This window comes from Simochromis diagramma, unplaced genomic scaffold, assembly GCF_900408965.1.
Source record: "Simochromis diagramma unplaced genomic scaffold, fSimDia1.1 OVJJ01000746.1, whole genome shotgun sequence".
Lineage (NCBI taxonomy): Eukaryota > Metazoa > Chordata > Actinopteri > Cichliformes > Cichlidae > Simochromis > Simochromis diagramma.
Window position 1 is genome coordinate 2,862,437 of NW_024386757.1, and position 21,338 is coordinate 2,883,774.

Below are 21,338 nucleotides of genomic sequence, written 5' to 3' on the forward strand. Positions count from 1 at the left end.
AGAGATGCACATCGCCTAATATGCTTAACTGGTAGTAGGCTTTCGAGCCTATACAGCTTGGAGTAAGACAACATGCATGAAGAGGATGATGTGGACAAAATACTCATTTGCCTAATAATTCTGCACTCCCTGTACGTGGTGTAATATGTCATGTTTGGTTGTCCGTCTGGTTGTGTTTAAATATTTTAAGATGGAAGAAGAACCAGATGACATTTTAGTATTTCCTGATATAGAAAACTTTGGAAATGAGATGGAGTGTGCTGTCTTTTTACTATGACTGTAAGTGGGAGTGATACCATACTTATTTATCACTATTGTTTTTAGACTGATACTAAACTCAGCTACAACAAAAACAGAGGGTTTTTTATGTAGATGAGGATAACAAAAGAAAAACTGTATTGGAAAAGGTTTTTATACCTTGGACATGAAAATAGTCCCACTGTTTGTCAAGTAACTAATGTCCTCTCCATCTGTCTACACAGTCCTTTCCCCTGTTAAAACACCAAAATAAAAGGGTAGAGCCTCAGAGTATTATGTAAAGTGGAGAAAATGACATTGACTTGATAGATCTTAGCACATCCCCATGAATACTCTTCCATCACACCATCCAGCTGTTATTGCTGCTGCCATCCTTCTGAGTCAGTCTCAGAGCCCCACAGTTTGTAGTTAATGTGTGAGACAGGTACACTAAAGGGAGTGCTGTTCTTCACCTAACAGGAGTGTTTTCAGTAATACAAAGAATAAACAGAAAAGGAAGTGTTCTAATAAGAGCTCAGCTGCTGTGGTCTATTTTTACGATTGCCTTTGTGTGCTCCTGCAAAAATGAGAACAGTGCAGAATATTAGCACAGCACAGCAAGGGCCTTTATAAGTAAGCACTTTTTTTGTTTTTTCTGCAATGACATCCTAAATAGGCACTTTTTTAAATTCCACATTCTGGTATTTGGAAATTAATTATACTTGTTATCTGGGCTGTAAACAGCAAGACTCTTCAGTGTTTTAATTACACAAAAATAGGCCAGTCAGCATTCTTCTAATCGCTCAGTGTACGTGTGTGTTTTTTAAGGGTTTTCTATTAGAGTTTCTTCAGCCTCTTAGGGTCAGGGTTAGTGCAGTAATGCTGTGAGCTCATGCATGATGGATCACCAATGACACATGTCAGTCAAAACAGTGAAGAGCTGAAGAAAAGGCACAGTCCATGGAAGATTTAGCAGGAAAGCAGGGTGATCCGAGTAAAAAAAGCAATAGAGGATGGTGATCTGTTCAGACTAGATGTTTGTCATCTCCGTCCCCATGAATAACACACATCTTTCAGCTAGCAGTCTTTTAAATTGCCACAGGAATTGTATTTATATGCTTCAACAGACTGTAAATATGCAATAGCACAAGGGTTTGAACTGAGTTATTAAATTAGTGCCTTTTAGAAATAAAAAGATAATAGAAAAATTAAAACTGATTTTCCTTTAATTTTTTTCCAGAATACTTTTGAAAGAAGTGTTAAGTTTAGATTCACATCTACATAAAAAAAAAAATGGAAATTTAATAACAGCAAATCTGCGAGTGTCACGGTTCTGGGTCATTTTGACCTAGCATTTTCTGTTTGTTTTTTTATTTTGGTACTTTTCTTTTTTATGACTTAGGCTCTGATTCTTTTGTTGTGCTATTTTTGATTATTATTATTATTCCTTCAGTGTGTCTCTCAGTGGTCAAGTCCGCATCTTTGTAAATTGTTTCTTGTTTCCTGTTTTAATTTGAAGGTCCATGTCTTACGTCAGTGTATTCAGTTTTACGTCCCCTGTCTCGTTAGGCTAATGTCTCCCAGCTGTGTCTCCCTCCTGTTTCCCATTCCCTGATTACTCCCCTGTGTACATAAGCCCTGTGTTTTCCTTTGCTCTCCGTTGCGTTGTACCCTTTACATGCTGTGTGTGTGTCTGTTGTGGCCCAGTGGCCCAGCGGCTCAGCGCTTCTGTACAGAGTTTTTGTGGGTCTTATTTTGAGGGGTTTTTTTTCTTCAGCAATGAAGCTGTGCTTTGAGTTCAAACTTCCTGTTTGAGTCCTGCTCTTGGGTCCACTTTTTCTGCCTGCCTGTCACACAGCCTATCATGACAGTGAGGCCAAAATGCTTACAACATTTAACATGTGATGAAAATAAATTCTAATTCTTAAGCAGATATTACACTCTGTTGTGCACACAAACAAATAGTTATGTCTGTTATACTTCTTTGAAGTTCACTTGAAGATACAAGCACAGTTGGTGCACTGTAGCATTGTGTCTCCAAGGATGAGTTTGCTGGCATATATTAAAATATTAATAAATGCATTGCTCAATTCTTTAATGTGACAATCATCAGCTGGATCTCCATGTAGTTCCTCATTTTTATGGACAGACACTATTTCCACTTTCCTGTGGTGTGCTCAGTATGGCAGCACATCAGTTCTGGTTTTGGTTGGTGTGGACCTTAAGCTTGCAGTAAATTTTCTTACCACACAAAAAAAATGTTGTTACAAGCTACAATCCAAGTCGGCAAAGTTGTCTGCAAGAATGAATATGTGTGAGGTTGCCACCTATATTTAAGGCTTCAGTTTTCCCACCTCTAATTCAGTTTGAATGGGTCTCAATTGTGGAATAATTGCTTCATTTTGCCTGTCCTGCTTAAGGCGTCAGTAACAGTAGAAGAAAAGTAGGAGAGCAACCTCTTTGCAACAAAGAAAAAAATTAATGATTGCATTGAATTCTTTAATGTCTGGGACCGATTGCAAGCAGTGACAGCGAACAACTGGTCACACGGAAGTTTGGGGTCCCGTATGCACCTCCTCAGGTGGGAGATTACCTGTCATGGTCCAACAAGGGCTGTATCCCAATTCAGGGTCTGCAGCCTTAAAGTACGCAGCCTCAACGATCCTCAAGGGCCGCGTACTCAAAGACCGCTAAGGCCGGAAGTGCGAGGCTTGTGAAATGGGACAGTCTAGCCTCCGTTGCGCTGCCCAGGTTGCTTAGCAACCATGATACTAACCACTGGAAACGTGTCATGCAGCTTTGTTTAACAGAAATGAAGGAGAAAATCTTTTGTTCATTTGTTTGTTTCGTTCTACATGAGCTTTGATCATTCTCTGTAAGATTAAGCTCAGCTATTGAACGGCGTATATTTTAAAGTAAAGGCTTTAAAACCAAATTGGTACAAACGTCACTAATGTCACATAACTTTGCTGACATGTGGCCAACAGTAATGTTTTAATGTTCTTCGTTAAACATTTGCACATAAATAAGTGACATAATATTCAGTACTTACTTAAAGTTTACTCTTCGGCTGCCCCTCATCCGCCGTTTTTTTTCGGCAAAATTATCCACACCCACCGCCGCGCTATGCATTCTGGGATATGTTGGGCCACGAAGTCTACACTGCCACAGCCTTAAAATTCAGGGAAATGAAGGACGCATTTGAGGGCCGCATTTCAAGCAGCCTTTGAATTGGGACAGCCTTCGGCGCGCCGCTGTGACGTAATCGGCCTTGAAATGCGTACTTTAAGGCTGCAGACCCTGAATTGGGATACAGCCAAGGACTGACTGCAGCCACTCTCAAAGGGCCATCAAATTTACACAGACACGTGGCATGGTATAATCAGTTAGAGTCAATCTGTACTGATGAGTCCAATCAAATAATGAAACTCAAAGCTTTGTGGCAATCAGTTCATAGTAAACTGTGCTAAATTTAACAATGAAAAGCAGGTCTTTTTTTTTTTTTTATACCTAATAAATGAATGATAGTTGCCACTAGGAGAGTTTATTTGGAATGAGAGGTGGAGATGTTGTCAGAACAAGTGCATAACTGGCAGAGCTGGATGGATCAAATCAGCGAGTGTAGTGTTATCTCACAGTGTTTAGAGCTGAGCCCCACATATTCCTACTTTGCAAAAAAAAAAAAGGGATTTTACTGAAATAGAAGAACAACAGGACAGAGCTGAACTTAACAAAGCACTAGAGGGAAGACGGTACACAAAATCTCTTCCTGACTTTTCCCAGCAGTGCACACACAGAACAACATTCATGCGTCTTTTTCCTTTTACTTCCCTTAATAGGCGCTATTACAAAACATATCAGTCAAAATAAAGCTATTAATGGGACTATGTTAGTACGTTAGACTAATGCTTGAATCCTATAATTTGTTAGAATTAGGATTAGTTAAATTAATATGTGCAGTACTCTCAGTCTCTTTCATTTCTCTTCAGATGCTGACAACAGACACAACAACACCAAAGGTTTAACCTGTCGGCTTTAAATCAACCATTTAACTGTATTTCCTATTTGATCATCCGTGCTGCTTAACTTCAGTGTTCAATACAAAATAAGGTCAGAATGCATCAGTACAACATGCTGTCAGTTTAAAGAAAGGATAAATATACACTGTAGTAAAAACCAGCCTACTTTTATGACAGATTTTTTTCTGCTTCCCTCCAGCGCGCGCTCGTGGGGGGTTGCAGTTTGTTTGTCTTTTTAATTTTTTTACCCACATATGTTAAATACATTACATACATTACATATGTGAAAAGCTGCAAACTACAAAGAGCTAAAGTGACAATGAATTAAAATTTAAAAAAAATAATTAAACAATTTTTTGAACACAATTTTTTGAACACAATTTTTTGATGAACTTTCACTGTCTTCCCCGTTCTACTTGTCAAGCAATCAGCATTTGACTGACACATACAGTTAAGTCCATATATATTTGGACCCTGACACAAGTTATTTTTTTTACCCGTTTACTGGAACATATAATAATTATAGTTATATAGACATGGACAAGGGATGGGTGTGTAGCAGTTCATTATCTGAACTGTTACACACTGTTTCAGAATGAACCACTCATTTTTTAGAAATCAATTTGCTCTGCTTTTGGTAGAATGCTGGTTACGAATTAAATAAACTAGCTGCAACTGTTTGTTGATAAATGTAAACAATTATATATAATTTATTTATAAATTTGCCCCACCTGTGGCTGAGAGAGTCACATCTGATGTGTGGATTCTGCATGGTCTACTGCAGAATCTGCGTCTTGATGCACCAACGTGGGTTTGACCACATCAACTGACTGTGAGTGTCTCAGGCCTGGTTTCTGGTCTTTGAAAGGAAACGAAATTGTAAGTTGATTGTAAGCTTTAATGTTGGTTGTGCCACTGTCTCCAACCTAATAAGACTATATCCTTAGGTGAAGAACTGAGAAAAGTTGAGCTTCGAAAGTGTCAGCCAGTTGCACTGCATTTATTCAGATACTACAGCTGGAATGCTAACCATTTAACACCCAGTTTGAAAAAACCCAAGACGGAGGTGATTGCTTATGTAGCCACTCATTCGACATCACAGTAAAGTAAGTGAATTGTACTTGTATATCATTTTAGTTTCATCAGTGTTTACTTAGACATCATTTCAGGACTTGATGATGGGCATGACTGATGTTTAGTGGTTGATGAAATTTGATTGGTAAAAGCTATCTTGGAGCATTTGAAGAAATGTGATTTTATTGGCTGGAATTTGAAGAGTTAATCTTTGAAGCTACGGGTTGGCAGTTTACTTCACCAATGCGAGTTCTCAGCTTGCTTGTAGACATGCAGGTGAAGGTTAGGACTGACTCAATCCTCAGAGTTTTTCTAGCATCAGTCTGAAATGCAGGGTTTTTATGGCTGGTGTAGCATTTCCTTTAGAATGTAGTTAGCACATTTTTTTTTAAACAATCTCTTTTTATTAAGAGGTTTTCCTTTTATACATATAAATATAAACATATATATTATACATATAAACAGAAAGAAAAGAAAAGGGTTACAGATGATCTGTACATTCGGGTTAAGTAGTACATTTAGGCTGTGAAATGAGTTCAGAAATGTATCTTCAGCTGTGAAATAAAAGGGAAAAAAAAGAGAAGAAAGAAAGAAAAATATAAACATATGTGTGATATATCCCAAAGTAACATAATCCCTGCAAAATAATCCCATTTATTCCCACCCAGGTCACTGCCCTAGACCTGCACACTGTATTTCCACACCTGACATAAGAGAGTTTGCTGAAAAATTCTTATAGATTTCAAAGAAGGGACCCCACATGCTTTGAAATTTCCCAGTGGAGTTCTGGAGTGAGTGTCTTATCTTTTCCAGTTTTAGACATGTCATGAGGTCATATAACCACTGTTTGTGAGTGGGAGGGGCAGCATCCCGCCACCTCAGTAGGATTGTACTCCCGGCCAACAGGGAACAGAATGATAATGCCTGTTTTTTAGAGGCCAGTCGAAGCACCTCATTCCCACTGATGCCAAACAGAGCAAGAAGGGGGCCAGGGGCCAGTGTCACACTGAGAATCCTGGACAGGGTATGAAAAACGTCTGTCCAGAACTGAACGAGATTGGGACAAGACCAGTACATGTGGATCAGTGAGGCTTCAGCAGTTTTGCATCTGTCACAATATGGAGTGATTTCAGGATAGATACGGGATAGTCTGGATTTTGAGAAATGGGCTCTATGCACCACTTTGAACTGGATTAAACAGTGGCGGGCACATAATGATGTTGTGTTGACATGTTTGAGTATAGAGGCCCATGTTTCGTCAGAGATTGTCATGTTTAAGACTTCTTCCCACAGTGTCTTGAGCTTGAATGAAGAGGGATGTGTCAAATGTAACATTTTATTGTAAAGCAAGGAAATCAGCCCTCTACTGGTTGGATTGAGTTGTAGGATAGTTTCTAATAGTGTAGGCTCTGGTGGAGGGCTTGAGTCTGAGGTCTGGGAACAAATAAAGTGCCTGACTTGCAAGTATCTGAAAAAGTGTGTTGGTGGAAGACTATATTTATTAGCAAGTTGTTCAAATGATGCTAGTTTGTTGGCTATGAATAGGTCCTTAAAGCAAGTTATTCCACTTCTGTGCCACTCCACAAACCCACCATCCTGGATAGAAGGTTTAAAGAGACGGTTAGATGCAATGGGGCTGAGAAGGGAGAAGTCACAGAGTTTAAAGTATTTCCTAAACTGGCCCCATATTTTTAATGAGTGCACCACTACAGGGTTGGGGATGGAGTTGAATGAAGAGGATGAGAGTGGAGAGCAAAGTGCAGCTGGTAAGGATATATTGTTGTCACTATGCAATTCCATAGTCACCCAGTCAGGACAACCACTCCGATTCTGGTAAAAATACCAGAACACCAAACATCGTATGTTAGTAGCCCAATAATAACAATGAAAGTTGGGAAGTGCAAACCCACCCTCAATTTTAGATTTTTGAAGATGTATCTTATTAAGCCTTGGGCTTGGCCATAAATAAGATGATGACAGAGTCCAGCTCATTGAAAAAAGTGTTGGGAATGAAAATGGTTAAGGCCTGAAAAAGGTATAAAAATTTGGGTAGAATGGTCATTTTAATTGAATTGATACGTCCTACCAGAGACATAGAGAGTGGTGTCCAGTGGGTGAGGGACCACTTCACTTGGTTCAGCAATGCACTCACATTTTCTTTGAAAAGGTTTTTATGTTTTTTTTGTCACTGTGACTCCCAAATATGTAAATTTCTTCCTTTCAACTCTGAAGGGCAAGCTGGTGAAGTCTAACATACTTGCTTTGCTACTTAGCGGGAAGAGCTCACTTTATTAAGGTTCAGTTTATACCCTGAAATCTGACTTGACTAAGCAGATTCAATGCAGATGGTAGTGAGGCTAAGGGCATAGAAATAAAAAGCAGGAGATCATCTGCTGTATTGTTTCTCCAAATGCCGTGTACCTCTTTGCAACTGCGGAACGCAATGGCAAGGGGTTCTGTGGCAGATCAAAAAGCAGGGGGCTGAGAGGACATCCCTGGCATGTGCCTCTGTGAAGTTTGAAAGGTTTTGACAATTCGAGGTTAGTTTGTATTGTAGCAGATGGTTGAGAATAGAGTATTTTCATCCATGAAGTAAAGTTTGCTCCAAAGCCAAATCTATCAAGGACTGCAAAGAGATAATCGAACTCAATTCGATCAAAGGCCTTTTCAGCGTCAAGAGAGACTACACATTCCACAGAGTCTGTAGAGCTGGAGTAAACTATGTTAAATAGCCTCCTTATGTTAAAATATGAATGACGACCTTTAATGAAGCCTGTCTAGTCTTTTGAAATAATTTTTGGAAGAACTATTTCTAGTCTACGGGCAAGTATCTTGGCTAATATTTTAGCGTCTGTGTTCAATAGAGAAATGGGTCTATAGGAGGCACATTCCAACGGATCTTTTCTCTTCTTTGTAATGAGTGTAATACAGGCTTCATAGAATGACTGAGGAAGAGATCCTTGTCTGATGCAGTCCGTGAGGCTTGCACTAAGCTGCGTGGACAGTAATGAAGAGAAAAATTCTGACGGAAAGCCATCCGGACCTGGACACTTGCCAGATTGCACTGAAGCTATAGCTAAGGAAACTTCTAACTGAGAGGTGGGTTCATCCAGCCTTGTTTTAAGTTCTGGTGGAATTTCAGGAATGTCAGATTTAGCTAAGAGCTCATTAATTGCATTGCAGTCAGTTTGGAGTTCTGAGGTGTAAAGCTGTGAGTAAAAATCCCTGAACACTTCATTAATTTTTTTGTGATCTTTGACTATGTTGCCATCTTGTTGTCGAATTTTAAGAATACTTTGCCTTGCCAAGAACCTTTTAGAAGGCTCGCCAGTAATTTATCAGGTTTGTCACCATGCATATAAAATTTGGATTTGTCATGTAAGAGTAAACATTCAGTGGAGTACGTTGTGAGTAGGTCAAGTCTTGTTTTAAGTTCTACACGCTTTTTAAATATTTCATGACTCTGTTTGAGAGCATACTGTTCATCTGTCTCATTAATTTGTTGCATTAACTTGTTTCTTTCATGGGTGGACTGTTTTTTTTTATTTTATTCTTGCTGATTAAGCAATAATCTGGCCTCTGATATAAGCCTTAAAGGCATCCCATACGACAAGGCTGGAAGTCTCTGGGGAAGAGTTGGTGGCAAAGTAAAAGCATATCTCATCCTGGATAAACTTTACAAAATTTTCATCTGACGGAAGGGTCTAATTGAAACACCATTGTGCAGCTTTAACAGGAGGATGTGGAAGAGACAGAGACAGAGTGAGAGGGGCGTGATCTGAAAAAAACTATGCTATGGTAGGCACAGGAGTGGACCTGCTGTAGACAATTAGTGTCAATTATAAAGTAATCAATTCTTAAATATGTATGGTGCACATGTGAAAAATAGGAGTAATCTCTTTTATGAGGATTTAGGGTACGCCAAACATCACACATTCCATATTCTGATAGAAAGGCATGAATGACAGATGCAGATCTGCTGAGAACATTACTCTTAGTGGATGAGCGATCCATGGCTGGGTCTAACCAGCAGTTAAAATCACCCCCCAGAAAAAGAGAGTAGATATTTAAGTCAGGTAGAGAGGAGAATAGTTGTTTAAAGAAATTCTCGTCATCTGTATTAGGAGCATACACATTTATTAGGACAACAAGACTGTTATACAGTTTCCCACTGACTATGACATATCTGCCATATTTGTCTGCTACGACATTGTGGGCCTCAAACTGAATGTTCTGCCTGCCCCTTCAATGTGAGAAGAGACGGACATTATCAGAGGCCCTGACGTGGGTCTCCTGCAGGAAAGCCATGTCAGTGTTATGGTGTTTCACATGTGAGAAAACCTTCCTTCTCTTGACTGTATGATTTAGACCTTTAACATTCCAGCTTAGAAAGTTTAACTGCAGACTCATCTGATTTATAGAGCAAAGACAATATGCACACTGGCCTTAGATGATAAGAACAGAATAACTTTACAGTGGGTGGAAATTAGTTCAGAACAGGTTAAAAAAAGAACAGTGTATGAGGTTCATAGCAGTGAGCCTTACCCTCCCCAAACCCTCCCCCACAACAGAAAATGGCTGCACAGAATTACTGCACAGAAGACTGAACCAGAAAAAAAATGTCCTTGTGCCAGAGTCAGACTTCTTCTCACTTACATCAGCCAGCTGTTTATATGTCCCGACATCCGGCTGTGGGGCGAGCAGGCGAGCGGTAGCGGCGGGGGGTGAAGGTGAAGTTCATGGAGAATGAAATCCTGTACAAGAGGGTGCAGTGAGTCCAATAGCCAGGGGTGTCGTGGTCCTGAGCCTGTTGACTCAGTGTTTTGTGTTTCTTTATGCTTTTGTTATTCTGATTAGGTATTTCATTATCATTCGCCATTTTGGTTAGGTTTCTGTTCTCTGCCTGTCCATGTCCCCCCTGTCTGTCCATGATGTCTTTATGCCTGCTTGTGAATCTGCATCTGTGTCTCTGTCTGTCGTGTGCTTCCTGTTTTATTTTGTAGGTCTGAGTCCTATGTCAGTGCGTTCAGCTTTGTGCTCTCCCTGTCTCGTCAGTGTAATCAGCATCAGCTGTGTCTCCCAGCTGTTTCCTCTTCGCTCCGTTCACCTCTTGTATTTACAGGGAGTGCAGAATTATTAGGCAAATGAGTATTTTGTCCACATCATCCTCTTCATGCATGTTGTCTTACTCCAAGCTGTATAGGCTCGAAAGCCTACTACCAATTAAGCATATTAGGTGATGTGCAACTCTGTAATGAGAAGGGGTGTGGTCTAATGACATCAACACCCTATATCAGGTGTGCATAATTATTAGGCAACGTCCTTTCCTTTGGCAAAATGGGTCAAAAGAAGGACTTGACAGGCTCAGAAAAGTCAAAAATAGTGAGATATCTTGCAGAGGGATGCAGCAGTCTCAAAATTGCAAAGCTTCTGAAGCGTGATCATCGAACAATCAAGCGTTTCATTCAAAATAGTCAACAGGGTCGCAAGAAGCGTGTGGAAAAACCAAGGCGCAAAATAACTGCCCATGAACTGAGAAAAGTCAAGCGTGCAGCTGCCAAGATGCCACTTGCCACCAGTTTGGCCATATTTCAGAGCTGCAACATCACTGGAGTGCCCAAAAGCACAAGGTGTGCAATACTCAGAGACATGGCCAAGGTAAGAAAGGCTGAAAGACGACCACCACTGAACAAGACACACAAGCTGAAACGTCAAGACTGGGCCAAGAAATATCTCAAGACTGGTTTTTCTAAGGTTTTATGGACTGATGAAATGAGAGTGAGTCTTGATGGGCCAGATGGATGGGCCCGTGGCTGGATTGGTAAAGGGCAGAGAGCTCCAGTCCGACTCAGACGCCAGCAAGGTGGAGGTGGAGTACTGGTTTGGGCTGGTATCATCAAAGATGAGCTTGTGGGGCCTTTTCAGGTTGAGGATGGAGTCAAGCTCAACTCCCAGTTCTACTGCCAGTTTCTGGAAGACACCTTCTTCAAGCAGTGGTACAGGAAGAAGTCTGCATCCTTCAAGAAAAACATGATTTTCATGCAGGACAATGCTCCATCACACGTGTCCAAGTACTCCACAGCGTGGCTGGCAAGAAAGGGTATAAAAGAAGAAAAACTAATGACATGGCCACCTTGTTCACCTGATCTGAACCCCATTGAGAACCTGTGGTCCATCATCAAATGTGAGATTTACAAGGAGGGAAAACAGTACACCTCTCTGAACGCCGAAGGTCTCCTTTCGCGTTCCTCGGGAACGCCACGGGACGTGACAAAACGTCGACATGTTACGCCTCGGGAGTGAGAACGGGCTGGGGAGGCTGTGGTTGCTGCTGCACGCAATGTTGATGGTGAACAGATCAAAACACTGACAGAATCCATGGATGGCAGGCTTTTGAGTGTCCTTGCAAAGAAAGGTGGCTATATTGGTCGCTGATTTGTTTTTGTTTTGTTTTTGAATGTCAGAAATGTATATTTGTGAATGTGGAGATGTTATATTGGTTTCACTGGTAAAAATAAATAATTGAAATGGGTATATATTTGTTTTTTGTTAAGTTGCCTAATAATTATGCACAGTAATAGTCACCTGCACACACAGATATCCCCCTAAAATAGCTAAAACTAAAAACAAACTAAAAAACTACTTCCAAAAACATTCAGCTTTGATATTAATGAGTTTTTTGGGTTCATTGAGAACATGGTTGTTGTTCAATAATAAAATTATTCCTAAAAAATACAACTTGCCTAATAATTCTGCACTCCCTGTAGTGTCTGTGTCTTCCCTTACTCGGTGTCGCGTCGTTAACGTCTTCTACCCTCAAGTTAACTGTGTGTTCCGTCTACTAGCCTGCCTGTCTGCTTAGTTTATTTCTGTATTCTTAGTTTAGTTAAGTTTATGTTCCTTTTCTGCCCAGCAATAAAGCTGCGTGTTTTGAGTTTACGTCTGCCTCCGAGGCCTGCATTTTGGGTCCTTCCTCCCTGCCTGCCTGCACACAGCCATGACAAGGGGTGACCAGAAATAAGCTGCTGTAGCCTGGCTTCCACAGCGTAGGGAAATGATTCTCCCTCATGCGCAAGCCACAGGTTATTTAATCTCAAAGCAGAGTCGATAATGACCTCCTGAAGCTCCTTGGGTGGGGCGAATGCTGCTGGATCCATAATCTGGCTGGTCTGTACTGTCACGGCGAATGGAGTGAGCCGTGTGGGGAAATAAATGAGGATCCACGCACAGGCACTCGCAGACCTTCACAATAAAACAAGAAACAAGAAACAACTACACAAAAAACACAGACCACACACAGAACTAAATCTACACTAAACATTAGACAGAAAACCTAAGAACTAATCCCATAACACAAATAAACAAAAACATAGAATTCTAATAACACTCAACAAAGCACATGAGTCAGAATAATAATACAAAATACAAAATCAAACCAAAACATGAGAACTCAAAAAAACTGGGTCAAACTGACCCAGAATCTGCGAGAGAATTCAACATGAATGAACTTTATAAAACATGAACAATGAATCAATGGTACGGAAGTAGAGGAAGCAAGAAGAATGAGTAAAGTTTGCCTTATCTGACTGTTTTGTTTCGCATAATGCGCCTTATGGTCTACCTTCCTTTAGCATGTCCAGAAGTCCAACTTTTTGATGGTTAGCATCTTCCTCTGCCTTTTGGGTGCTGCAGCAGGTCCCTTTGACGGTGCAAAACATTTCATCGACATTGTTGTGTATGTTGGGGAGAAAACTTACAAACATACAATACAGCACTTCAGAGTCACACTGCTAGCGATCGAAGATTTATGTAAATTTGACAAGCTGAACGCATTCTCTACTGTACAGGAGACATGGCACGGAGGAGAGTGATTGACAATGGTCTAAAGCTGATCAGGATGTAGAACACAATGCGCTGTAACAAAAAAATTTATATATTTTTAAAAATCCTCTCTGTAGCTGTAAGGTTAGGTCCAGATACCTAGAGCCACCAGTGTTCAGGATGTAACTCAGTGACAGAAAGCTGTGTATGCTTATCAATAAATCATAATTAACTTGGAGTAACTGATGTTCTCTATTTATTAGTACAATGTAGTATCAGCTAAGAGCTACTAAATGTCTTTGCAAGTCAAAAGGCCTACACTCCAACAGTTTGGATCTTAATATTTAATGGGTTTGATTTTTTTTAGCGTTTAGAATAGGGATGGGTATCGTTTAGGTTTTATCCAATACCGGTGCCAAACCGGTACTTTTGAAACGGTGCCGGTGCTTAAATGGTGCTCAAACCAGTGCGTAAAGAATGGAGAACACAAACTTTGTCCAAAAACCTCTCATGTTTAGCTGTTTTATTGTAAAAAGATAACAATGTTAGCCTTTTCTGCAGCTATAGGGCATATATGGTATCACTCTTGGCTGGAAGCAGCGCTTAAACAATGGAAAAAACACAAACTTTGTCCAAAAACCTATCATGTTTAGCTGTTTTCTACTTTTTCTTTGGTGATTTTAGCCTTTTTGGCCAGGGTGAAGGGAGTATCTGCCATCCAACAAGAAGACAGCCGCATGTAACTACGATGTTGTTTGCTAGTTCACCTTACATGCATAAATTTAATAACGTGGTTAGCGTACTCAACATAAATTACACATGAACAACATTAAGCTACTCACGCAGAGAAGAACGGCTGCTGCTGCCGTCATCATGCATCATCATTTCTGCTACACTGGCAGGGCTAGGGGCCAGGACTCTCCACTTCGGGTTCTTGGGGGATGTTGCTAACTCCGGGTCCGATAACAGGCACCACACCGGCAGTAGATGTGCTCGGTGTGAGGTCTTGCAGCAAGCTATCAAATACGGTGCATTTCTCGGCTTTTAAAAAAATGCTATGCATCGCCAGGTGTTTCATCAGATTCGAGGTGTTACCTCCTTTGCACAGTATCACCTTAAAGCACTTGTTGCAGGCTGCTGAGTTTGCATCTTTTGCTGAGAAGTACAGAATCCAAAGTGTATGACATCTCAGGGGAAAAAAAGCACCGAAATGTGTGCTGCTTTTCGGTGTGGTTACTACCGTTTATGTCAGAACTGGTGCCATAATGGCACCGGATACCGGTACCCATCCCTATAGTTTAGAACGAGCTCATTTGACCTTTGCTAAATATTCTAGCTTTCAGACATGTGCTTATGAGACAAGTGTAGCTTTTGAGCAGGGTGACCATTTTCATTAGCTCTTTGATTATTGGACAAAATATTCTCTGTGGGAAGTAAATATTATTCAGTGAGATAATATCGACACACTTTCATCCCTTTTATGATTTTTACAGTGCAGTTGCAAACATTAAAACACTAAAACACGTCCTGAATTCCAGTCTCGTTTCACTCTGTGTTACCAATGTATAAATTATTTTAGTACTTGAGACTGTATTTAATCTGTTTTTGGCAAATTAATTCAACTCAAAATGTAAGTGTATGGACGAGACAATAAAGTCTGTAACCACAACTCTACAACCATGCAAAAAGAAAAATTACACAGTGTTGCGGTCCTGGGTAGGTGACCCAGTGTTTTGTATTTTGAAATTATTGTATAGTCTTCGTCTTACACTCTTCTTTGACGGGATGAAACCACCAAACTATTCTCAGAGAGAAAGTATCTGACTCAAAAGTAGAAGAAAGAAAAGACAAGCAATAAGGAGGGTGTGGAAACAGAAACCTCTGAGTGTATTGAATGCAGATGGGCTGAAATGTTGTTATTATACACAAATAATAGATAAGAGGCTCATTTTAAATCAGTTTATAGTAAAAGGAAAGAAAATCACCTTGATAATATAATCTCAGTTCTTGTTGGGGGTTTTTTGCTGTTGTTTTTTACAAATAACACAATCTGAAGGTGGATTGCTTGGCACTTGGAATGGTCTGTCTCTGCACAAAAAAGTATTAAACTGACTTTTTTCCCCCTTCATTGGAATTGACTGACGTACCACTTGTTTTAGTGATACAGGCTGTAATGAAAAACATTTATTTTCTAAATGGGACTCCACAGCCACAGGGCTGGCCCCTGGCTAAGTGGCTTTATTCTCCTGCTTTGTCAGAGTGATGAAATTGCAGTTGCTTTGCAGGTCTCCATTCAGAAGTCACTACGAGGCATTATGAGCAAAATGTTTTCCAGTCATAGAGGGGTCAAAAGCCATCCGTATTTATTCATGAGGCACTGGGGGAGCGCTCTGTCGCGAATGCTGGCCTGTTTTAAGGGCTGGATTAGACTGCACTTTCAGAGGCCCTTTTTTAACAATGCCTCTGCCTTCTGTATTGAACTGCTATTTCATAATGTAATTTACCTGCTCATGCTGTGCAAAGATTGCAGATGCACAAAAGGTTTAGACACTGAGAGCAAAACAGAAATGGCAGTGAGACCAGTGCTTCTGCACTCCACTGAAAGGATGGAGTGCCCTCTCTTGGCTCAATATGAGATTTATTTCCAATTTTGAAGGTAAACAGTACAATATGCATCACCATAATGTGACTAAGCTTTTTGGGGGATTTTTTCTCAACTTTTCTTTGAATGTTTTTACAAATAGAGATATGAAGTTTAGTTTTAAAGTGAGGACAGACATTAAGGACACTTAGAAGCTAAGAAACATAATTTATTTATTGAGACAGTTGAAATAAAACAGTCACAGTTTCTTAATAAATTCATTATGTAACAGTCGGGATGCAATAATTAAACACTGTTGATTAACAATGGGTCAATTGACGACATGATCGAAAAGCTGAGTTCAGTCATGTGAATTTGTCATTGTAACACATAGAAGGCTCTCCAAAGCTGCTTCTTGGCTTCACATCAAGCAAGAGAAAAACCTTAACAGCAGTGCAGTGTTGCTGAAAAGCTATTCAGACCTCAGGGTAACTGCAGGACTGGCAGTTATCTGCAGGTTATTCAACAAAAGGACCTCTTTCAGAATATTCACCGTCATGTGGTCGTTCTCAAGAAGTATCGATTCATGAACTGCAACTTGTGCATACAGAATTGTTCATTTGGAATGCTGAAGCCAATTTTTTAAAATCGTAGCAGTAACTGATCTTTCTCAGCATGCCAGTGTATTCCATTAAATCAGATTCTCAGCTTGTCTGAAATAAATAAATAAATAAATGTAACAAAGTGGTGGTTGGGCAAGCGTTTCCGTTAATGGCAATGCAGCACTTTTCAGCCTTATGTGAGCGCGGCTTAATCACTTGTAAGACTTGAGTGAGTGTGTGTTAATAAACATTAGGCTGTCTCTCTTCCCTCGGTGATTAGTGGTTTATGTGCTTGGCTCTCTGCAGGCTGAAGTCACAGTCCTGAAGATTGATGGAGGGCCATGCTATTCAAACAGCAGGCATTGCTGAGACAGAAGCTCTTCGTTTTGGGCAGCCTTGCTATCGGAAGTGTCCTCTATCTCGTGGCCAGGGTTGGGACTTTGGATAGGTAAGTCATGGCGGGTATATTTTAAAACATACATTGCCTTAATTTAAAGCAACTTGCATTACAAACTTTAGTGTCATATACTTTTTAAACCAATGACAGTGTATTCCAGAAATATTTCTGTACTTTATAAAATCTTGAAGTATTTATGCATTCATAGACATGCAACTTGGCAATGTGTAGCTTTGACAGGTACACATTTAAATCATTTTTTATCCTAAAATGGAGGTTGTGAAGTTCTCCTGGCTGAGGCAGATTTTCTGCTTTAGATTAAATGAGAGAAATTCTTAAGTATTTTCATTTCTTGAGGTGAAATTTTTACAGTACTTAGTGCCATCAGTTATTCTAAAAACAAACAAGTCATATATCTGGTATATGCACTGCTGTAGTCATCTTTATTGACAAAGATGTGGTGCTCGCAATTTTGCATGTTGAAAAGGTGGTGTGGTGTGAGGACTTGGGTATGCATAAGAGAAATGGCATTCCAAAGAAATGAATACCATAGTTGATGAGGAACTAACCATGAACCAGTTGAGGGATCTGTTAGACACAGACTGTATGTAAAATATGAATGCAGCGTTCAAGTCTAAAAAGTGGAGACAGTTCCTTAAACCTGCATAATGGTCAGCAGGGGGCAGCAGCTTTGGCAGTTTATGGCTGTTTGTGGTTACTACTCAGTGACTCACTGTACTTCCTTGTTTTAAAAAAAGGGTTTTGGTGACAGTGAGAATATTCAGTTCAATACCCCAGAAACAGGACAAACCAGTGGGTGACTTTATGCTTGCTGTGTCCTTGGTGCTAGGATGAGTCTGCTGTGGTGGCTCTAACTTGCAACTCACAGTACTTTAAACATCTGCTGCAAAAGCCTTAGTCTTAACATACCACAGGCTTTTCAGAGGTCTCAGAAGCTCATAGATGTTTCAGGATGTTTCAGGATGTTTCTTTGCATTAGCTTCAGAGAATTGTTCCATTAATAATAAGTTTTACATTCAAGTAGCTTATTTAGTTAAGATTGAAGTGATAAATGTATTCTATGAGCGATAAAATTGCTTATAGAATGAGATACAAAATAAGATAGATGCGTTCTTTTCCTGTGTTTCAGGCTACAGCCCATTTGCCCAGTTGACAGCAGACTGCCCGCCCCTGAACCAGAGCAAATTCCTCTCCGCACTCTGCAGTTTAAGCGTGGCCTCCTACATGAAATCCGTAAGGGCAATGCCACCAAAGAGCAAATTCGCCTGCACAACCTGGTCCAGCAACTGCCTCAGGCCATTATCATTGGGGTGCGTAAAGGTGGCACCCGTGCCCTGCTGGAAATGCTCAACCTGCATCCAGCAGTTGTCAAGGCTTCACAAGAGATCCACTTCTTTGACAATGACCAAAATTACGCTCGTGGCATCGACTGGTACAGGGGGAAAATGCCCTTCTCCTTCCCTCATCAGATCACCATTGAAAAGAGCCCCGCTTACTTCATCACAGAGGAAGTCCCTGAACGGATATTCAAGATGAACTCTTCCATCAAGCTGCTGATCATCGTGCGCGAGCCTACCACCAGAGCTGTGTCGGACTATACCCAAGTGCTGGAGGGCAAGGAGCGCAAAAACAAGACCTACCACAAGTTTGAGAAGCTGGTCATTGACACCAACACCTGCGAGGTGAACACGAAATACAAAGCAGTCCGGACCAGCATCTACACCAAACATTTGGAGCGTTGGTTGAAGTACTTTCCCGTGGAGCAGTTTCACATTGTGGATGGGGATCGCCTTATTACAGACCCGCTGCCAGAGCTGCAGCTTGTTGAGCGCTTCCTTAACCTCCCCTCCAGGATCAGCCAGTATAACCTGTACTTCAATGCCACCAGGGGATTTTATTGTCTGCGATTTAACATTGTCTTTAACAAGTGCCTGGCAGGCAGCAAGGGCCGCACCCATCCGGAGGTGGACCCATCAGTAGTGACCAAACTGCAAAAATTCTTTCATCCCTTCAATCAGAAGTTTTACCAGATCACTGGTAGGACATTCAACTGGCCATGATGAGCTCAAACTCCTCTGATGAGATTCTTTGAATTGGGGTTTATCTAAAAATGCCAAATTCTGAGACCTCGAAAGACATTAATAGCACTTTGATGGCATTTAATACCAGGATGACAGTGTGACCAAATATAAAAGGAACTTGATGTAAATTTCTTTTCAAATGTGTGAAAAAAAAAGAACAAAATAGTTTCATGGTTTGACTAAAAGCTGCAGTTCAAAGCACTTGATCTTGCAAATGAACTCACTTGTCTGTCAATGTTTTCCCCATGTAGAGAAAAAAAACAGTGCTGAGCTGTGTGATTAACTAAAGAGATTATTTTTAAGAGACTATCAAACACTGACATTCATGCTGTTAAGATAAGCTATAAGTGTGATGCTTTTTTTCATGAAAAAACACCTTCAAAACCGAACAGAAAAAGTTCATCATTCCTTATCGTGGTGTTTACCTGGCCAAAACTGCATGTAAAATCCAGTTGCCAGTATAACCCAGTAGACTTTTGTGTTTGCTCATTGTGTTTTATTTAACGCCTGCTGTGATCAGTCCTTTAGAACAGCGGTCCCCAACCTTTTTTGCGCCACAGACCGGTTTATGCCTGACAATATTTTCACAGACCGGCCTTTAAGGTGTCGCAGATAAATACAACAAAATAAAACTAGTACCGGTACCGAAAAAAAGAAGATTTATTCATAACACACGTGAAAAGACCCATGAAAACCGAGTTAATGATAAAAACGATAACAAAATAATGCTGAAAACCGATAAAAACCCTGAAAACCATACATTTCACACCTGAGCCTCAACACTCGCGGTCCAGTACCAAACGACTCACGGACCGGTACCAGTCCGAGGCCCGGGGGTTGGGGACCACTGCTTTAGAAGGTGGCCTCCTTTAGTTTTTAACATAATACCTAGTCTGTAGAACAGACTGGCTTATCAGAATAGTTATAAGTGTTGCAAGCTTGGCTGTCACCATGTCCAAAACCTTTAAAGCATTTAAGACTTGAGCTTGTGTTTTTAAATGTAAGTATACTGTTCTTTTCCCCTACTGCTTTCTCATTGGGTTACCAACACTTAGTGAAGAAAAGAAGGTGTCCTCTGATGACTTATGTCAAACCAGCTGTTTGTTCTATGCTGATTTTTTTTTAAAAATGAAATCTGTTCTGTGCAAATATTCATTCTGTATCATAAGTGTGTTGTTAAATTAATAGAATGTGTAAACATTTGTGAGAGGATTTCATGTGTATTGGTGTATTTTAATATTCTTTTTGAGGGTAGTAGATCAGAAATAACTGACTTGCAGACTTACGCCGTGGTTGTAATTCTGAGTGGTGGAAAGAAAGAAACTTAGTGGGGTACAAACCAAAACCACCATCGGTGTCTCCCTGAAGAAATGTTGATGAGATGAGATGAGATGAGATGAGATGGCCTTTATTTGTCAGTTGCAGGTCTTTTGCCCACAACCGAGATGACAGACCTTGCCGACCGTACATACAATACAAACATCACATTGGGGAGACAGGTCAGGCCAGGTAGCAAGGAAAAAAACATCGAAATGTGCAACACAAAAGGATAATGCAGGAATGCACAGGTATCAACACACCATAACACAGTAAACACAGACAAGCAACATGGGAAATGTTCTATTGATTCATGTTTCTGGACACAAACGTCCCTACATTATTTTCATATTCCTGAATGTAATGTTTAATCTTGCTTTCATCAATATTTTTTAAAGCAAATAAGTCTGCATTTGGAAAATGGAAGGGCAGTGGAGCAAAGAATTTACACACTACACACCCAAGTTTAAGTCATATATATCAGAGATTTCTACTTTGGCATCAATTCTTCAAAAATTCATTCGGTTACGTTAAGGCACTAAAAACGACAAAGACTAGGTCTAGACACTACAGTTACTACAGTACAGACTTTGAGTTTCATTAACGTCTGATTTGGTTCCAAAACAAAATAACCCTGTCTTTAGAATAACTTAGCATGAAAACAGGATTCAGAAACAGCTAACCCAGTTCTGTCCAAAGTTCACAATATGGCTATTAATACATTAAGGGGCATGAATACAATAAGAGACTACCAAAATAGTTTTTGGTAAAAAATGTTTCATCATCATTTACAGTTTGCCTTGTACCTGAGCAATACTGTACAGGATTACTGCCGCACAAAGAATCTGGAACCACTCTCAAGCTATGAGAGGATTCTGTCTGCCATGATTTTCTTTAAGTGGACATTTCCCCAACTTTCACTATATACATATATAATGTTCAGACATCAGATTTGTTAAAATGTGGTCTGGTTCTCAAAAGTCTTCCACTCAGATATAGCTCCATAACAACACTATAACTGTGGAAAAACCGAAGAACTGATTAGTACTCTTGTACAACCTGATAAGTTAACAGCTCCAGCTCTGTCCATGTGCAAATCTGTACTGGGTTTTTTTTTTGTTGGTATTACCCTCTTAAAATTCCTTTAAAGCTCAGAATAAAATCAGGGCATTGCCCAAAAATGACTCT

General features: G+C 40.2%; 1 protein-coding gene across 4 annotated transcripts in view; it reads left to right on the top strand.

Moving 5' to 3' along the window:
• The window catches only part of LOC120731029 (heparan sulfate glucosamine 3-O-sulfotransferase 5), a 105,053-nt gene extending 85,593 nt beyond the window's left edge, over positions 1-19,460 (top strand). For all 4 annotated transcript variants that reach the window (XM_040027768.1, XM_040027760.1, XM_040027786.1 and 1 more), the window contains 2 exons: positions 16,641-16,782; positions 17,882-19,460. In XM_040027768.1, coding sequence (XP_039883702.1) covers positions 16,676-16,782; positions 17,882-18,812 — 1,038 coding nt within the window. In that variant the 5' untranslated portion in view covers positions 16,641-16,675 and the 3' untranslated portion in view covers positions 18,813-19,460. The remainder of the gene's footprint in view (positions 1-16,640; positions 16,783-17,881) is intronic.
• Positions 19,461-21,338: the final 1,878 nt, after the last annotated feature.